The following is a 14,929-nucleotide window of genomic DNA, read 5'->3' as shown; positions in this document are numbered from 1 at the left end:
ATGGGTCTCCTGTGCAAAAATAATATTAGCATTCAATCTATGGATTTTTTTACGTTTAATCGGATGATTTAAACCATTAGTATTCCAAGAGATAAAGTTAATAGATTTATCCATCATGCCAATATTAGTTGTGTGCATCATAAAAGGTTAAAAAGACACATAACCCATAATTCAGGAAGAAGAAAAATTGATTCAGGAGCAACCGGAGAACATGACACCTCAACAATATTAATAATTTAAAGACGGCCCATAAACTAAAAGCAAAAAAATAAAAAGCAAAAGCGTGAAAAAAGATCCCTACCCCCTCCCCCCACCCCTGGAAAAAAAGCCAAGCGGCAGGCGCATACTCTAACACTAACATTACCCCCATTTCAAGATGGCAACTCCATAAAAAGATTTTAAAAAAACTATATAACACCCAGATTTAAATATAGGGTTGCAAAAAGAAAGTATATATCAGTCAGAATGAAAAAAATAATATAATAAAACAAACAATCATTAAAATAAAGTATAAACATTAAAATTTGAAAGTGTAATATACCTTTAAAAAAAATCCCATGTTCAAATACAAGATGACGTTTCAAAAACAAAGACTTATGGGAAGAAGAAACGACATTTTGAAAAAGCCGTATTACAAAATATAGATATAAATTCAGCAATCTATTAAAAAAATTTAATAAAAAAAGTTATCAAAATAGAATTAAAAAAAAGGATTTAATAGACACTACAATATATAAAAAAAGATCAAAAATTCCAAAACATTCGTCCCATTTCTAAGTATAGGCAAACAGATAAATGCTTACAGAAAGCAAAGTCTTGTGGGAAGAAGAAACAACATCTTGAAAAAAACAGTAAATCATTATTGCAAAATATAAACGTGTATATCCGAAACAGAAAAAAGAATAATAAAAGAAAAAATATTATAAAAATTAAAAGAGCATCTATAAACAATGATGACAGTAAAAAAAGAAACCAGACCCGTAGGTCAGGGTAAAAAGTTATAACCCAGCTTCCTAGGTTAAAACTTAAAATGAAATGGTATCTTCTCTCCGAAAAATCTTCAACATAACACATAGTTCAAGTTGCACTAGAAGATCGATATTCTTCAACAAATTTCTTCACGTTTTCCGGAGTGTTAAAAAATTGCTGACTGTTGTCGTTCAACGTAATTCTAAGATTCGCTGGAAATGTTAAAGCTTGTTTAAGTCCAATCGAGTGAATCTCTGCCATCACTGGTTTAAAAGCGATTCTCGCTCTCATTACTTCGAATGAATAATCTTCAACAATTCGAAATGTGTTGTTATTGTGAGAAATCACACCTTTTTTACGAGCTAATCGAATTAAAAGCTCTTTCTCCCGAGGATAATGAAGGCGAACAATCACCGCTCGTGGTTTAGTAGTCACAGCCGAAAATCTCGCAACTCTGTGAGCGCGATCGGTAACAGGTTTATTATGCAAACCTTCATCACCAAAAATTTCCCACAGTAATTCAGAGAAAAATTCAGTTAAATCACCGGACTCAACTTTTCGGGAAATCTGATGATACGCAAATTCTGTCTGCGAGATCGGTTTTCGAGATCAGTAATTTTAAACTTATACTGATCTATAGTTTTAGCAGTCGACTCTATCTTCTTCTCCAGCGCTTCAATTGTACGTGCTTTTTCACAAATTGATTTTTCAAGAGTCGTGATCTTATCTTCATGCCGCTGAATATCTGATGCCTGCAATTGAAGCTTAGTTTCAAGCAATCTAATAACTTCTTCAAGTTCAGATATTTTCATGGTAATCTTATTTTCCAAACTTGCCAGTTTACTTTCCAATTTGCCTTCTAACCTGCCTTCCAAACCCGCAAGTTTAGCATCCAGAAGGTTAGAAATTATATCGAAGGATAAAGGATCTTTAGACGATTTCTTGCTTGTAGCCATTTTAAGTTTGATAAGATTAAATCAAATATTGTTTTAGGAGAAAAAAAGTTAATCAGAAGTAGCAACTCATATGATTAAGTTCGAAAATATTTGATTAAAGGGTGATTATAGTTGAAAGAATGAGGAGCGCCTAAAAGGCAGATGCTTACGTCGCCATCTTGAAACTCCCACTTTCTCTTTCTAAGTACCAAAAAGTACCAGTCCATCATGCAAACCAACTTCCTTCCATTTACACCGACTGCACTTCCCACTCCACTGGCAAAGCAGCTAAGATTAACAATAGCCCCCTCGCCCTGGTTATTCCCATCAGGCAGCTAAGATTAACAACAGCCCCCTCACCCTGGTTATTCCCATCAGGCAGAAGATCTGAAAGCCCAAGAACATACATCAACAGACTTAGGTCAGCTTTTATCCCTATATTATCAAATGTGCGAAGGGACCTCTCGCACACTAAAAGGTGAGCTTTTGATCTCCCGATCTACCTTGTGACATTATGTCTCTCTGCACTACACCCTTTCTGTAATTCCAACACAATGTTCTGTATTGTGTTTTTTTTTATATAAACACAACTCCCTCAACAAGACAAAGGAGATGATTATCAACTTCAGGAGAACTCGCACCATTCTCACCTCTCTTCACACTGGTGGCACAGTAGTCAAAACTGAGCAGTTTCAACTTCCTGGGAGAATAAATCTTGCACAAACTCTTATGGCCCCAAGACACAATCAGGAAAGCTCAACAACACCTCATTCTGAGGAGGGTGAAGAGAGCTGGAGCATGCACATTTATCCTTTTTGCAGATGCAGTTGGGAACATCCTAACATGCTGCATCACTGCGTGGTAAGGAAACTGCACGGCCGCAGACAGGAAGGTTCCACAACAGGTAGTCAAAACTGCCCAATGCATCACTGGGCAGCATTGAGAAAAGGGCCAGTAACATTATGAAGGATCCCACCCAACCTGTCCATGGACTGTTTATTCCAGCCAGAACCACCAGACTCAGTTACTTTCCCCAAGTTCGGGTCTGTTTAACATCATTGCCAGTATACAAATGCAAGGGAGAGAACGTACTAAGCTGCAAGGCTGATCAACACCTCCACCCAATAACCCACCCCTTCACACCCCCAGCACCACTACTTCACCATTTCCTGTCAGAGTGGTCTTATATACAGACACTCCTATGCCTAGCATCAATTTACCAACCTACAATTCAACATATACAAGCTATATGGAGAATGGAATGGAATTGTGTTTTTTGTGCTCTTTCAGATCTGAAGTAACAATTATTTCATTCTCCTTTGCACTTGTACAATGGAAATTACATTAAACAATCTTGAATCTCTTGAGATGTAATTATGCATGTCATGATTTATCCTGACAGAATACAAAAGCTTTTCACTGCATCTTGATATGTTACAATAATCAATACCAAAAAACTATTTATTCATACTATTTGCCCCCTTCACCTGCTTTTAAAAGCAAACCTAGAACAGCAGACTTTGAATCTTTACTGAGGTAGATGTTACTAATTATTGTGATGAAGGGTCTTTACCATGAAAGGTTAATTGGCTTCTCTTTCCATGGATGCTGCTTGACTGCCTGAATTTTTACAGCATTTCTGTTCTGGTTTGAAGTTTATAGTTTTAATTGCTTTTGATTTTGAAATACAAACTGTTAGCGAGTTCCTTCCTTTCAGTTTCACATTCCAAACTTGTAGAAGAATTCACAATAGACGTTTGTCTAAATTTGAAACAGAAACTGCCGCTAACACTCAACAGGTTGGCCAGTATGTGCTGAGAAAGCAGCAACATTTAAGTTACAAATGAATGACCTTTCATTGTTTTTGTTTCTTCCCATGCAGTAACTATGAATATTTCTAGTTTTTATTAGAGATGTTCAGCATTGGTTATTATTTTAGTATTCTTTCACCTTAATATTCTGGAACAATGCTTTCCCATTTCTATCCACTTAGATTTTAAAAAATAACTAAGCTTAAAAATATATGTTCGCACATTAACTTGTTAGGCAAGAACAGTTCCTGCATACACTCCCAGTACAGTAAACACAATGAACTGTTAAACAGAAAAACAAAACCATCCAACCTGAAATAACATGGCAAAACTAGATGCTAATCTCTCAAATTTGTTAGAAATCATGCACATTATAAATTAAATAACAAATATCCATTTCAAGTTCAATCATTGCATGCTTTTAAAAAATCTAAGATATGAAATTCTGAAGTCTGTACAAAGGCTTTGAGGAGTATGCTGGAATGGGAATCCAACAAAGCATACTAAATGGTTAAGATCTAATTGCAGAGAGACGAATATCGGGAGTTTTTTGGATCACTGTAACATGCATTCACAAAGCCGTACCGTATATTTCTGTTGAAATTCTCCTCTGAGCATACATTGTAAATCCTTCATTTAGCCAGAAGTCTCCCCAGTTGGCATTCGTGACCAGATTGCCAAACCAGCTGTGAGAAATCTCATGGATGATGACATCAGCCAATGACCGATCTCCGGCCAACAGACATGGAGTAACAAACGTAATGCAAGGATTCTCCATCCCACCAAACGGGAAAGACGGCGGCATGAAGAGAAGATCGTACCTTTGGATATTACAAGACATTTGGTGTCAAGTTATTTTAAAATGCAAATGGAAAAAGTATCCCACTCTCAATTAGTTTTATGTACACTCTCACACTGACATCAAAACACACTTTATTTTTCACTTTAAAAAAGCCAAATCACAAACTATCAGCTAGCAGAAACTTGGATGCAGAAGGAAATCTCAGATGGAGTAAATTTTGGTAGACTTACACTCGGGCACACAATTAACCTCATTGATCAGAAGAGTCGAAGAACAAAGCTATCAACAGAATTGCAACCCAAACTCTGAGTGGATGCAGAGCCCCACGAGCTTCTCCAATTAACCATTTAACAGAACAAGAAAAATATAGTACAGTACAGGAATAGGCTTTTCGGCCCACATTGTGATGAACGCGATGCCAAATTAGACCAAATCTCTTCTGCTTGCACATGATCCATTTTGCTCCAGTCCCCATCAGTTTCATATCTGCTTCAACTACTACCCCTGGCGGCCCATTCCAAGCATTTACCACCCTCTGCGCAAAAACCTTGCCCCGCCATTCTTCTGTAAACTTTAGGCTTCTTACCCTAAATGTGCAATCCTACATTTCTATCCGGCTGGAAAAAAGATTCTGACTGTCTACAGCTCTATTTTTTTAACAAACATCTATCAGGCCATTTGCTCTATCAGAGTGTGCAAAGAGATAAAATGTTAAGAGTTTATTAATAAACTACAACCTAATGCCAGCAATGAACTGAGATGGTTATGTCAATTCTGTTTTCAGAAACAGAAACTCCCTAAAACACAAAACCAGTTGGACAGCATGTGCTGAGAAGGAAGCTGCATTTAAATTGCAAACCTGACCTTTTATTGTAATTGTTTCTTCCCCTGCAGAAAATATCTGAATATATCCTCACCACTAACAACCTTGGTTCTTTAAGGTTGTCATAGCTGCGAGAGGTGGTGGGAATAAGCTCCCAAGACCTATTACATGCTCCCAATGGTGTGCATCTCAACTAGCCTCCGACAACCAAGTCCAGCTCTTGCCCTTTACGTGCGGCTCAGCTGCTAAGCCGGGCAGAACAGTTTCTACTGAAGGGGCAAAGATGGGTTACTAGTGCCTTAAAAACAGTTGCTTTGAACAGAAGGGGTTTGTCAGCTGTGGTTGGCAGCTCATCCAGGAAAAGGAATACTCTGATCTCATACTTCCACTGCTTCATGTCTCCACCCACTTATGGAGAAGGCTTCAGGAGTAAACACTGAGGAAAAATCTAGAACTGGAATCCCTAATGCAGCCCCCACATCAGTTCAACACTGACTGGCAACTCTTGAAAGCAGGAGCTTGTTCTCCTTATTGTACTGCCCTGGCTTGCGTGTCACGTAGACATTTAAGATGCGGTGTCCAACCAATGGAGGGCCTCAACAACCAACCTTCATGTCATCTGTAAACTTACTACCCTTCCTCAGGGAATCTTGTAAAGGCAGTTTGTAGTGGTTTTACTTTCGCTATCTGTTTCACCAGTCATTACTGAATAATAATGAATTAACTTCAGCCTTAAGAAACAAAACAACTATTTTGATAATAAAAAAGCTTGTGTTGTTATGCATCTTACACACTGTCCACATCTGCCAAAAAGTACTCCAATCACAAGATTAACAGGTAATGAGGTTAATTTGCACATCATAAAATTTCAAAATTCATGCTGGTGCGTTTCTGTTAAAACATTTACACCTTTTCACTGTCGACACGCTCTCACAACTCGAAGGGTCTGGACCCTTCTTCAATGAATCAAAGCAAGGTTTCTGGATCTAAGAAGTCCAGCATTGCCCAGGAGAGATCAGACTCAGAGTCTGAAGAGTCAGTACTGTCAGTGGAAGGAGTCAACCTGGCAGACAGCTAGGCCTGCACCTCACCCAGTTTGGCTGATCTCATCTACCTATGCCTGCGAGCATACTTTATGTGATTAAGACCTAGTCAGGAAGCTCAATGTCATTACAGCTTTCCAAAGTGATACTCAAATGATAGCCGAGATTACAGGTTTGAATTCACAAATGGATTAAGGCCACAGCTGCATTGTCTCCAGGAAACCATTTTTCAGGTGCTTAACAACAAAAAAAAACAAGGGAAAGATATACATGTACAAATTCTGGGTCTTATCAAACTACAATCTTGCATGGTATCTATTCTTTCTATTTTTCTTTGCCACACTGTCACTCAATATAGTTGACTGAATCCTCATTTGTTAGATTGTGTATTGCTGGAACACATTTATCAATTATCAGATTATATTGTTTAACAACTACAAATAGTAGGAAAACTAAATGGATTTCAACTTTAGAGAAATAGTACATTATATTCTAGCTTACACACTGTCCTCAACATATTACAGCAAACTCAATTTCAGAATACTAATTTTAAATTATTAAATAATGCTTTATAGAGAAAAAGAAATGAAGTAAATTTATAACCAAAATCGAATCTTCAAACTTTAGAACAGCCATCATCTCTCTGATAGAATTTTGTACTGAACTTTGTTACCAGCACACCTGATAATGACATTGCTAACTAAGAGTTAGAATTTTTATAACAGCTAGAGGTTAAGGCAAAAATGGGAAATAGTTCAGACTGGGAAACAGCCAGACTCTCACGAATTTCAATAAACATATGCAGTACTGTGTAAAAGTATTAGTTAGATATAGATATAGCAAGGGTGCCCAAGACTTTTGCACTGTACCGTAGTAACTTTATGCTGCCAAAAAAAAATTCATGATATGGGTGAAAGATGATAAAGCTGATCTGATATGGGTCTCTATTGTAGACAGAGTGGGAAGGAGGCAGGGAGAGGGGAATCATAGTTGGGAAAAGGGGGAGGAGGAGAGGGGAGAGAGTGTGAAGCACTAGAGAAACTTTCTGCAATAATCAATAAAACATTTGTTTGGAATCAAATGACATTGCCTGGTGTCTCAGGGCCAGTTTTGTCTGCACTCCCACCACCCAACATTCCTTGCTCCCATCAGATTTCACTGTTGACTCGCTCTCTGATCCATGTTGAGAAATACAGTACTGCACAGAAGTCCTAGGTATTTAATACTGTAAAAACTCAAGGATAAATTTAGCTGCATCACTGTAAATTACATATTTGAAGTCATTTGTAGTCAGCAAGAGGATTATTCAGTTTGGTCTACTGTGACTGTTGCAGATCAACTTAAGAAAGGGAAAAATGAACAAATTACAACAATGAGTGGAAGAGTACAAACATGAAATATTTTGTAACAAAGGAGCCGTCAATGAAAACTGCACGAGCAATGGTAAAACAGCTGACATTCCTGAGAAGTGATTTTCTATTGTACAATGCCTTGAGAAAGCCTTCAGCCCCCACAACTACTTTCACATTTTACTGTCTCAGTATCTAAATTTAAAATATATTGGAGTAGTATTTTTGAACTAATCTACAAAATATTGTACATCATGTCAAATCAAAAGCAAAATTCCAAACCCTGTCAATAATTTACAAAAAATTAAAAAACCAAATTATGAGGCTGAGGAAGTATTCATCCCCTTTGTAACTACTGAACTAACTTTCCTCAGGTGCAGTATCACCTCACCAACTCACCCAATTTGTTGAAGTAGAATATTGGAGGATCAACTGGTTTAAATGAATTCCTAAGAATAAATACCCCCTCTCCCTGTGAGGTCCAACAGTATGGTCGACTTCCAATAAACAATAGGCGCAGGAGTAGGCCATTTGGCCCTTCGAGCCAGCACCGCCGTTCACTGTGATCATGGCTGATCATTCACAATCAGTACCCCGTTCCTGCCTTCTCCCCATATCCCTTGACTCCGCTACCTTTAAGAGCTCTATCTAACTCTTTCTTAAAAGTGTCCAGAGAATCGGCCTCCACTGCCTTCTGAGGCAGAGCATTCCATAGATCCATAACTCCCTGGGTGAAAAAGTTTTTTCTGAACTCCTTTCTAAAAGGCCTACCCCTTATTCTTAAACTATGGCCTCTGGTTCTGGACTTCCCCAACATCAGGAACATGTTTCTTGCCTCTAGTGTGTCCAATCCCTTAATAATCTTATGTTTCAATCAGATCCCCTCTCATCCTTCTAAATTCCAGTGTATACAAGCCCAGTCGCTCCATTCTTTCAACATATGACAGTCCTGCCATTCCGGGAATTAACTTTGTGAACCTTTTTTCTTTTTTTTTGAGATTCCACCTCCAGGGAACTATGCACCACTATTCCTAGATAACTCTGTTCTACTGCATTCCTCAAAGCCCTACCATTTACCATGTATGTCCTATTTTGATTAGTCCTACTAAAATGTAGCACCTCAGACGTCTCAGCATTAAACTCCATCTGCCATCTTTCAGCCCACTCTTCTAACTGGCCTAAATCTCTCTGCAAGCTTTGAAAACCTACTTCATTATCCACAACGCCACCTATCTTAGTATCATCTGCATACTTACTAATCCAATTTACCACCCCAATTTACCATCCAATTTCAACAGAACAAACCAAAATGAAGACAAAAGAGAATTCAAGACAAGATGAGGAGATAATACAAAAGTACAAATCTGGGGAAGGGTACATAACCATCTCAAAGGGACTGAATATGCCCCAGAGCTCAGTGCAGTCCATTGTGGATAAAATGGAAAACAGACACACAGCCTAAGTCAGGCCATCCCTCTAAACTGAGTTGTCAGAGAAGAATGGCACTTGTAAGAGGCAACTGTGACACTGAATGAGCTGCAGAGGTCAGTGGCTGCAACTGGAGATGAAGTTCATGGCTCCACAATCTAAGGCCTTGCACAAAAAGAGTATTTGTGGAAGAGTGGCAAGGGAGAAGCCCTAGTTTTTTAAAAAAAAGCATCTCCTTGCCCGTAAAGCATCATTTTGAAGATATCTAAAGATGTGGATGAAGGTCTTGAGTTCAGATTAGACTAAAGTGGAACTTTATGGCCTAAATTTGGAGTAAATCTAATACGGCACATCAGCCAGGTTACACCATACCTCCTGTAAAGTTTGGAGAGGTAGCATCATGTTATGCGGATGTTTCTCAGCAGTAGGGACTGGAAATCTGTTCAGGAATCGATGGGAAGATGAACACTGCCAAAGAAAACAGAGCTCCTGGATAAGAACTGTACTCCTTTTCCATAGGTGCTGCCTGGCCTGTTGAATTCCTCCCCCATTTTTGTATGTGTTCCCTGGAGAAAAAGCTGCCAGTCTCTGCGAGCAAACTTAAACCGAGGAGGAAGTTTGCCTTTCAGCAGGACAACGACCTAACACAGTGCCAGAGCAACAATGGAGTGGCTTCAAGTGAAGAAAATTGATGCTCTTGAGTGGCCCAGTCAGAGCCCTGACCTTAACTGAACTGAAGACCTCAATACTGCTCTCTACTGCCACTCCCCAACTAACCTGGCAGAGCTTGAGCAATTTTGCAAGGTGGAATGGGCAAATCTTGTTCCCTCATATTGAGCAAAGCAAATCGAGACATATCCCAAAAGACTACTGGCTGTAATAGCTATGAGAGGTGATTCTACTAAGTACTGAGAAGGGGGGGGGGGGGGGTGAATACTTTTGAACTACTGACATTTCAGTTTTTGAATTTTTACTTTTTCATGCTTTGCACTTTCCCTCCTTTTCAGACTCTGTGAAAAAAGAAGCAGGTGATTCATGAATAAAAATTCTCAGTTAAACCAGTATTATAACCAGGGATTTTGATCAGTTTATGCAAACAAAGGGTTGGAGACTGAATACTTTCACAAGGTACTGGAAATAGCAGTCAGTCAAGTACGCCCTTAAAGAGAAAGCAAAGTGGGCATGGATCTGAAAGCAGGATATTCATCTTGTGGCATACTTTGGATATTAAAAAACTTAAAACATAAAAGGAAGCAACTTTCTTTCTGTTGATCCATCAGTTAAGAAAAAAAAGAATTACTCACATATGGATTTGCTATTTTTGTTAAATTGTTAGTGCAGGCAATTTCAGTGTTATTTGTGGATATTAAACAATTACAAAAAACAACTTGAAAACCTTAAGCAAATTTCATCGGCAGAGACTTGTGAATGAACCAAAGATTTTTGATAATACATAATAAGGCAGATTTACCTTCCCCATACATATGGTCCAAACAACTTCTCACCAACTGTCAAGAACTCTTCAATTACACCATTAAATTCTTCCTTGGCAGCTTCTAGCAGACACGGTTCAGTCCAGATACGGCTCCTATATCAGATACAGAGTTCTAATGATACCCGAGCAGTAGGAGAATGGGGGGGGGGGGGGGGAACCCCACATCATGACAAACATTCTTAAAAACCTATTTAGCCACTTTATAGAGGTAGAATAAGGCAACTGATGCCACTATTACTTCCCATATACTGCACACTACAAGTTAAAGCTGTACTTTGTAATGATTCATTTGTTTTAATTACAAATCCTCCATTAGAAAAATAGGTCAAAAACTGACTGCTACAGTGGATTTAATTATTAACCAGATGAGGAGCCATTAATGCCATAAAGCTCTTTTAGATTGTCGAGTTAAGATAAACCCACACCCTTTGTATCTTAAGTGAGAAGCGTACAAATACTTTGAGGCTACAAGTGTTACACAATCTTTAAAGAGGTCACTACTTCATGAATAGAGAGTATGTTTATGTCCCCACCTTTGAATAGAAACAATATTCAATCCAGAATCTTAAATTTTTGCTTCCACAGGTGAGCTGCCAGATGACTAGAAGACAGCACATGTAGTACCTTAATTTAGAAAGGGGAGCAAGCATAAGCTTGGTAATTGTGCCCTACTGTCAGTGGAAGAACAGCTATTGAAAAAATTCAAAGGACAAGATTAATTTACCCTTGGAAAGGCAGGGACTAATCAAAGACAGACAGCCAGATTTGTTGCTGCAGTGGGGGGAAGAGATCTTGACCAAACGTAATCATGAAGACAACGTGTTCCACATGACATTTGACAAGATCCCACCCTGGGAAACTGGTCCAAAAGGTTAGAGCCCTCAAGTAAGGTTGAGACTCTTACTGTTTGGTTGATACAGTAAAGATCTGGGTCTGAAAGTAGGAGATAGAAAGGAGAAAACCAACATTAATAGGGAGGAGAGTCCGTTTACAGAATGACATTAAACAGTTTATAAGACGGGTAGAGCAACTGCAAATGGAGTTTAATCCTGCAAGTGTGTGACATTGCTTTGAGAGGACCAACAAGGTCAGCCAGCACCTACACAATGAATAATGTGGCTCCAGAGAGTAATGAAGAATAGAGGAAACTTTGTGTGCAAGTCACAGATCAGTGAAGGTGAGAACACAGAATGGAAAAGAGTTAAAGAGGGCATGTGTCAAAGCAAGGAAGTTAAGATACAGTTGGAGTACAGGTGGCCCCCGTTTTTTGAGCGTTCGCTATGCGACAGCTCGCTGTTATGAAAGTCCTACATTAGTACCTGTTTTCGCTAACCAGAGGCTTTCCGCTTTTACGAAAAGAAGTCGCCCACTTTATACGTGGTTACCCTAAAAAAAAACTACAATGACCGTGAAGCCCTGTGCGGGCAGTTGTTTGCGCATGCGTGTACGTGTGAAAGCATGTATGTACATAGGTGTGTGCATACACATGCATGCACATACCGATTTTTTTTTCTCCAAATCGATTTTGGCTCGCTGTCTTCCCGAGTTTGATATGTGAAACTACACCGTACCTACAATATTTCTACTTTATATAGGGTGTATATTTATCATATCATTCCTGCTTTTACTATGTTTGAGTTATTTTAGGTTTTGTGTGTTATTTGGTATGATTTGGTAGGTTATTTTTTGCGTCTGGGAACACTCAAAAATTTTTCCCATATAAATTAGTGGTAACTGCTTCTTCGCTTTATGACATTTCAGCTTACAAACTGTTTCATAGGAACGCTCCACCTTCAGATAGCGGGGGAAACCTCTACTCTGAAGTTCTGTTTGCCCTGCTGCAGGAGGGGCATGAATGCACCGGAGAGGGTGCAGAGGAGATTCTGCAGGGTGCTGCCTGGGATGAAGGGGTTTCAGTAAAGCAGAGAAACTGGACAAGCTGGACTTATTTTCTCTGGAGCAGAGGAGGCCGAGCAAGATCTTGACAGGTATACAAAATTATAAGGGACATAGATAAGGTAGATAATAAACCCTCCCCCCTTGGCAGAGAAAAGCTTCCAAATGGAAGACTACACAGAGGACTGCTGAGACTATGACTTCCACTCTGTCATCAAATAGAACTAATCTGCAAACTGGCAAAAACTAAAAAGCCATTTTGGCTTTTAAAAATTCTAACTCATTAATTTCAGGGAAAAGACTAACCTTGGTCCAACCTCTGCAGACACAATGTCACCAACTGCCAAAGCAACAAGATATGCAGGAATTGGGTGTTCCATTTTGAAGTGGAATACATTTTCCTTTTTATCATGTTCCCAGTTATTTGCACTCATAACAGCAGTAAAACCTTCTGGAACCTGAAACAAAATTCACGTGGGAATGGTTTAAATAGAACACAGTATCTCCCAATGTACTAGATCACATTGAGTCAGAGTCATGGAACAGTACAGCACAGAAACAGTCCCTTCAGCCCATCTAGCCTGTGCCAAACTCTTCTGCCTATCCCATCAACCTGCAGCTGGACCAAAGCTTTATATACTCCTCACATCCATGTCCTTTCTAATCAAGTAGTCTTGGTATTTTAAGGGCAAAAGAAAACAATTCTGACGAGATTAGAGACAGAATCGAAGCACATCAGCTCTGGCAAAGTAAAACCTGGTATCACGAATGGCTCTGATGCTTCACTCGCGCTTGAGCTCAATGCTTTTTATGCAGACTTTGAAAGGGAGAATAAAATTACACCTCTGTGAATCCTTGCAGCATCTGGTGACCCTGGGATCTCCATCTTGGAGGCCGACATCAGAACATCTTTCCAGAGGGTGAACCCTCGCAAGGCAACAGGCCCTGCTGGTGTACCTGATAGGGCTCTGAAAACCCGTGCTAGCTGAATGGCGGGGGTTTTCAAGGGCTTCTTCAGTCTCCCACTGCTGCAGTCAGAGGTTCCCATCTACTTCAAAGGGGCGAGAATCCGATCGGTGCCGAATAAGACCAGGATGAGCAGCCTCAGCGGCACTCACACCTACTGTGATGAAGTGTTCTGAGAGGTTGATCACGGCCAGAATCAACTCCTGCCTAACCAAGGACCTGGACCCGCTACAATTTGCCTATCACCACAATAGGTCTACAGTGGATGCAATCTCACCGTCTCTCCTCTCGGCCTCGGATCACCTGGATAATAGTAATCAACAAAGTGTATGTATGTCAGGCTGCTGTATATTGACTACAGCTCAGACCTCAACACAATCTTACCCCCAGTCCTAATCAACAAGCTACAAAAACCTGGGCCTCTGTACCTCCTTCTACAACTGGATCCTTGACTTCCTCAACAGGAGACCACAGTCTAATCAGAAGTAACGTCTCCTCCTTGCTGATAATCAACACTGGTGCACCTCAAGGTTAAATGCTTAGCCCACTGCTCTACTCTCTCTATACACACGATTATATGAGACCCTAAGATATAGGAGCAGATTATGTGGCTAGGCACAGACTCAAACAGCATCTATAAGATTTGCCTATGATACAACTATTATTGGTAGAACTTCAGATAGTGACAACGAAGAAAACAGCTGGTTGAGTGGTGTTGCAACAACAATCTTGCAGTCAACACAAGACAAAGGAAGGGGTAGTTGAGGGAAGACCCACACCAGTCCTCATTGAGGGATAAGTGGAAATGGGGAGCATTTTCAACCTCCTGGCTATCAACTTTTCTGAGGATCTATAATGGCCCCAACATATTGATGTAATTGCAAAGAATTCCCGACAGTGGCTATATTTCATTTGGAGTTTGGAGGATTGTCAGATGTACGGTGGAAAGCATTCTAAGTGGTGGCATCACTGTCTGGCATAGAAAGACCGCTGCACGGGATCGGAAAAAGCTCAGAAAGTTGTAAACTCAGCCAGCTCCATCATGGGCACTAGCCTCCCCAGCATCCAGGACACCATCGAAAGGCAATGCCTCAAGAAGACAGCATCCATTATTAAGGACTTCCTTCTCATTGCTACCATCAAGGAGATGGTACAGGCGCCTGAAGACACACACTCAACATTTCAAAAACAGCTTCTTCCCCCCGCCATCAGATTTCTGAATGGACAATAAACCCATGAACGCCACCTCACTGTCTTCCCCCTCTTTTTTTGCACTACTTATTTAATTTTCTTTTTTGTATACACTTGTAACTTAAGTTTTTATTATTATATATTGAAATGTACTGCTACTGGAAAACAGCAAATTTCATGAAATATGCCAGTAATATTAAACTTAATTCTGACTCTCATCC

The 14,929-nt window shown here is 39.7% G+C and overlaps 1 protein-coding gene across 1 annotated transcript in view; it reads right to left on the bottom strand.

Annotated features, from left to right (window-relative positions):
* Positions 1-14,929, bottom strand: part of rnpep (arginyl aminopeptidase (aminopeptidase B)) — a 33,058-nt gene that overhangs the window by 15,419 nt on the left and 2,710 nt on the right. Inside the window, exons 3-5 of the mRNA XM_059950437.1 lie at positions 12,858-13,009; positions 10,632-10,748; positions 4,301-4,536 (exon numbers count right to left, since the gene is read on the bottom strand). Of these exons, the coding sequence (XP_059806420.1) occupies positions 4,301-4,536; positions 10,632-10,748; positions 12,858-13,009 (505 nt within the window). The remainder of the gene's footprint in view (positions 1-4,300; positions 4,537-10,631; positions 10,749-12,857; positions 13,010-14,929) is intronic.

The sequence above is a fragment of the Hypanus sabinus genome, chromosome 25 (assembly GCF_030144855.1).
Source record: "Hypanus sabinus isolate sHypSab1 chromosome 25, sHypSab1.hap1, whole genome shotgun sequence".
Classification (NCBI taxonomy): domain Eukaryota; kingdom Metazoa; phylum Chordata; class Chondrichthyes; order Myliobatiformes; family Dasyatidae; genus Hypanus; species Hypanus sabinus.
Note: the sequence above shows the minus strand (reverse complement) of the source record. Positions and strands in the feature narration are given on the sequence as shown.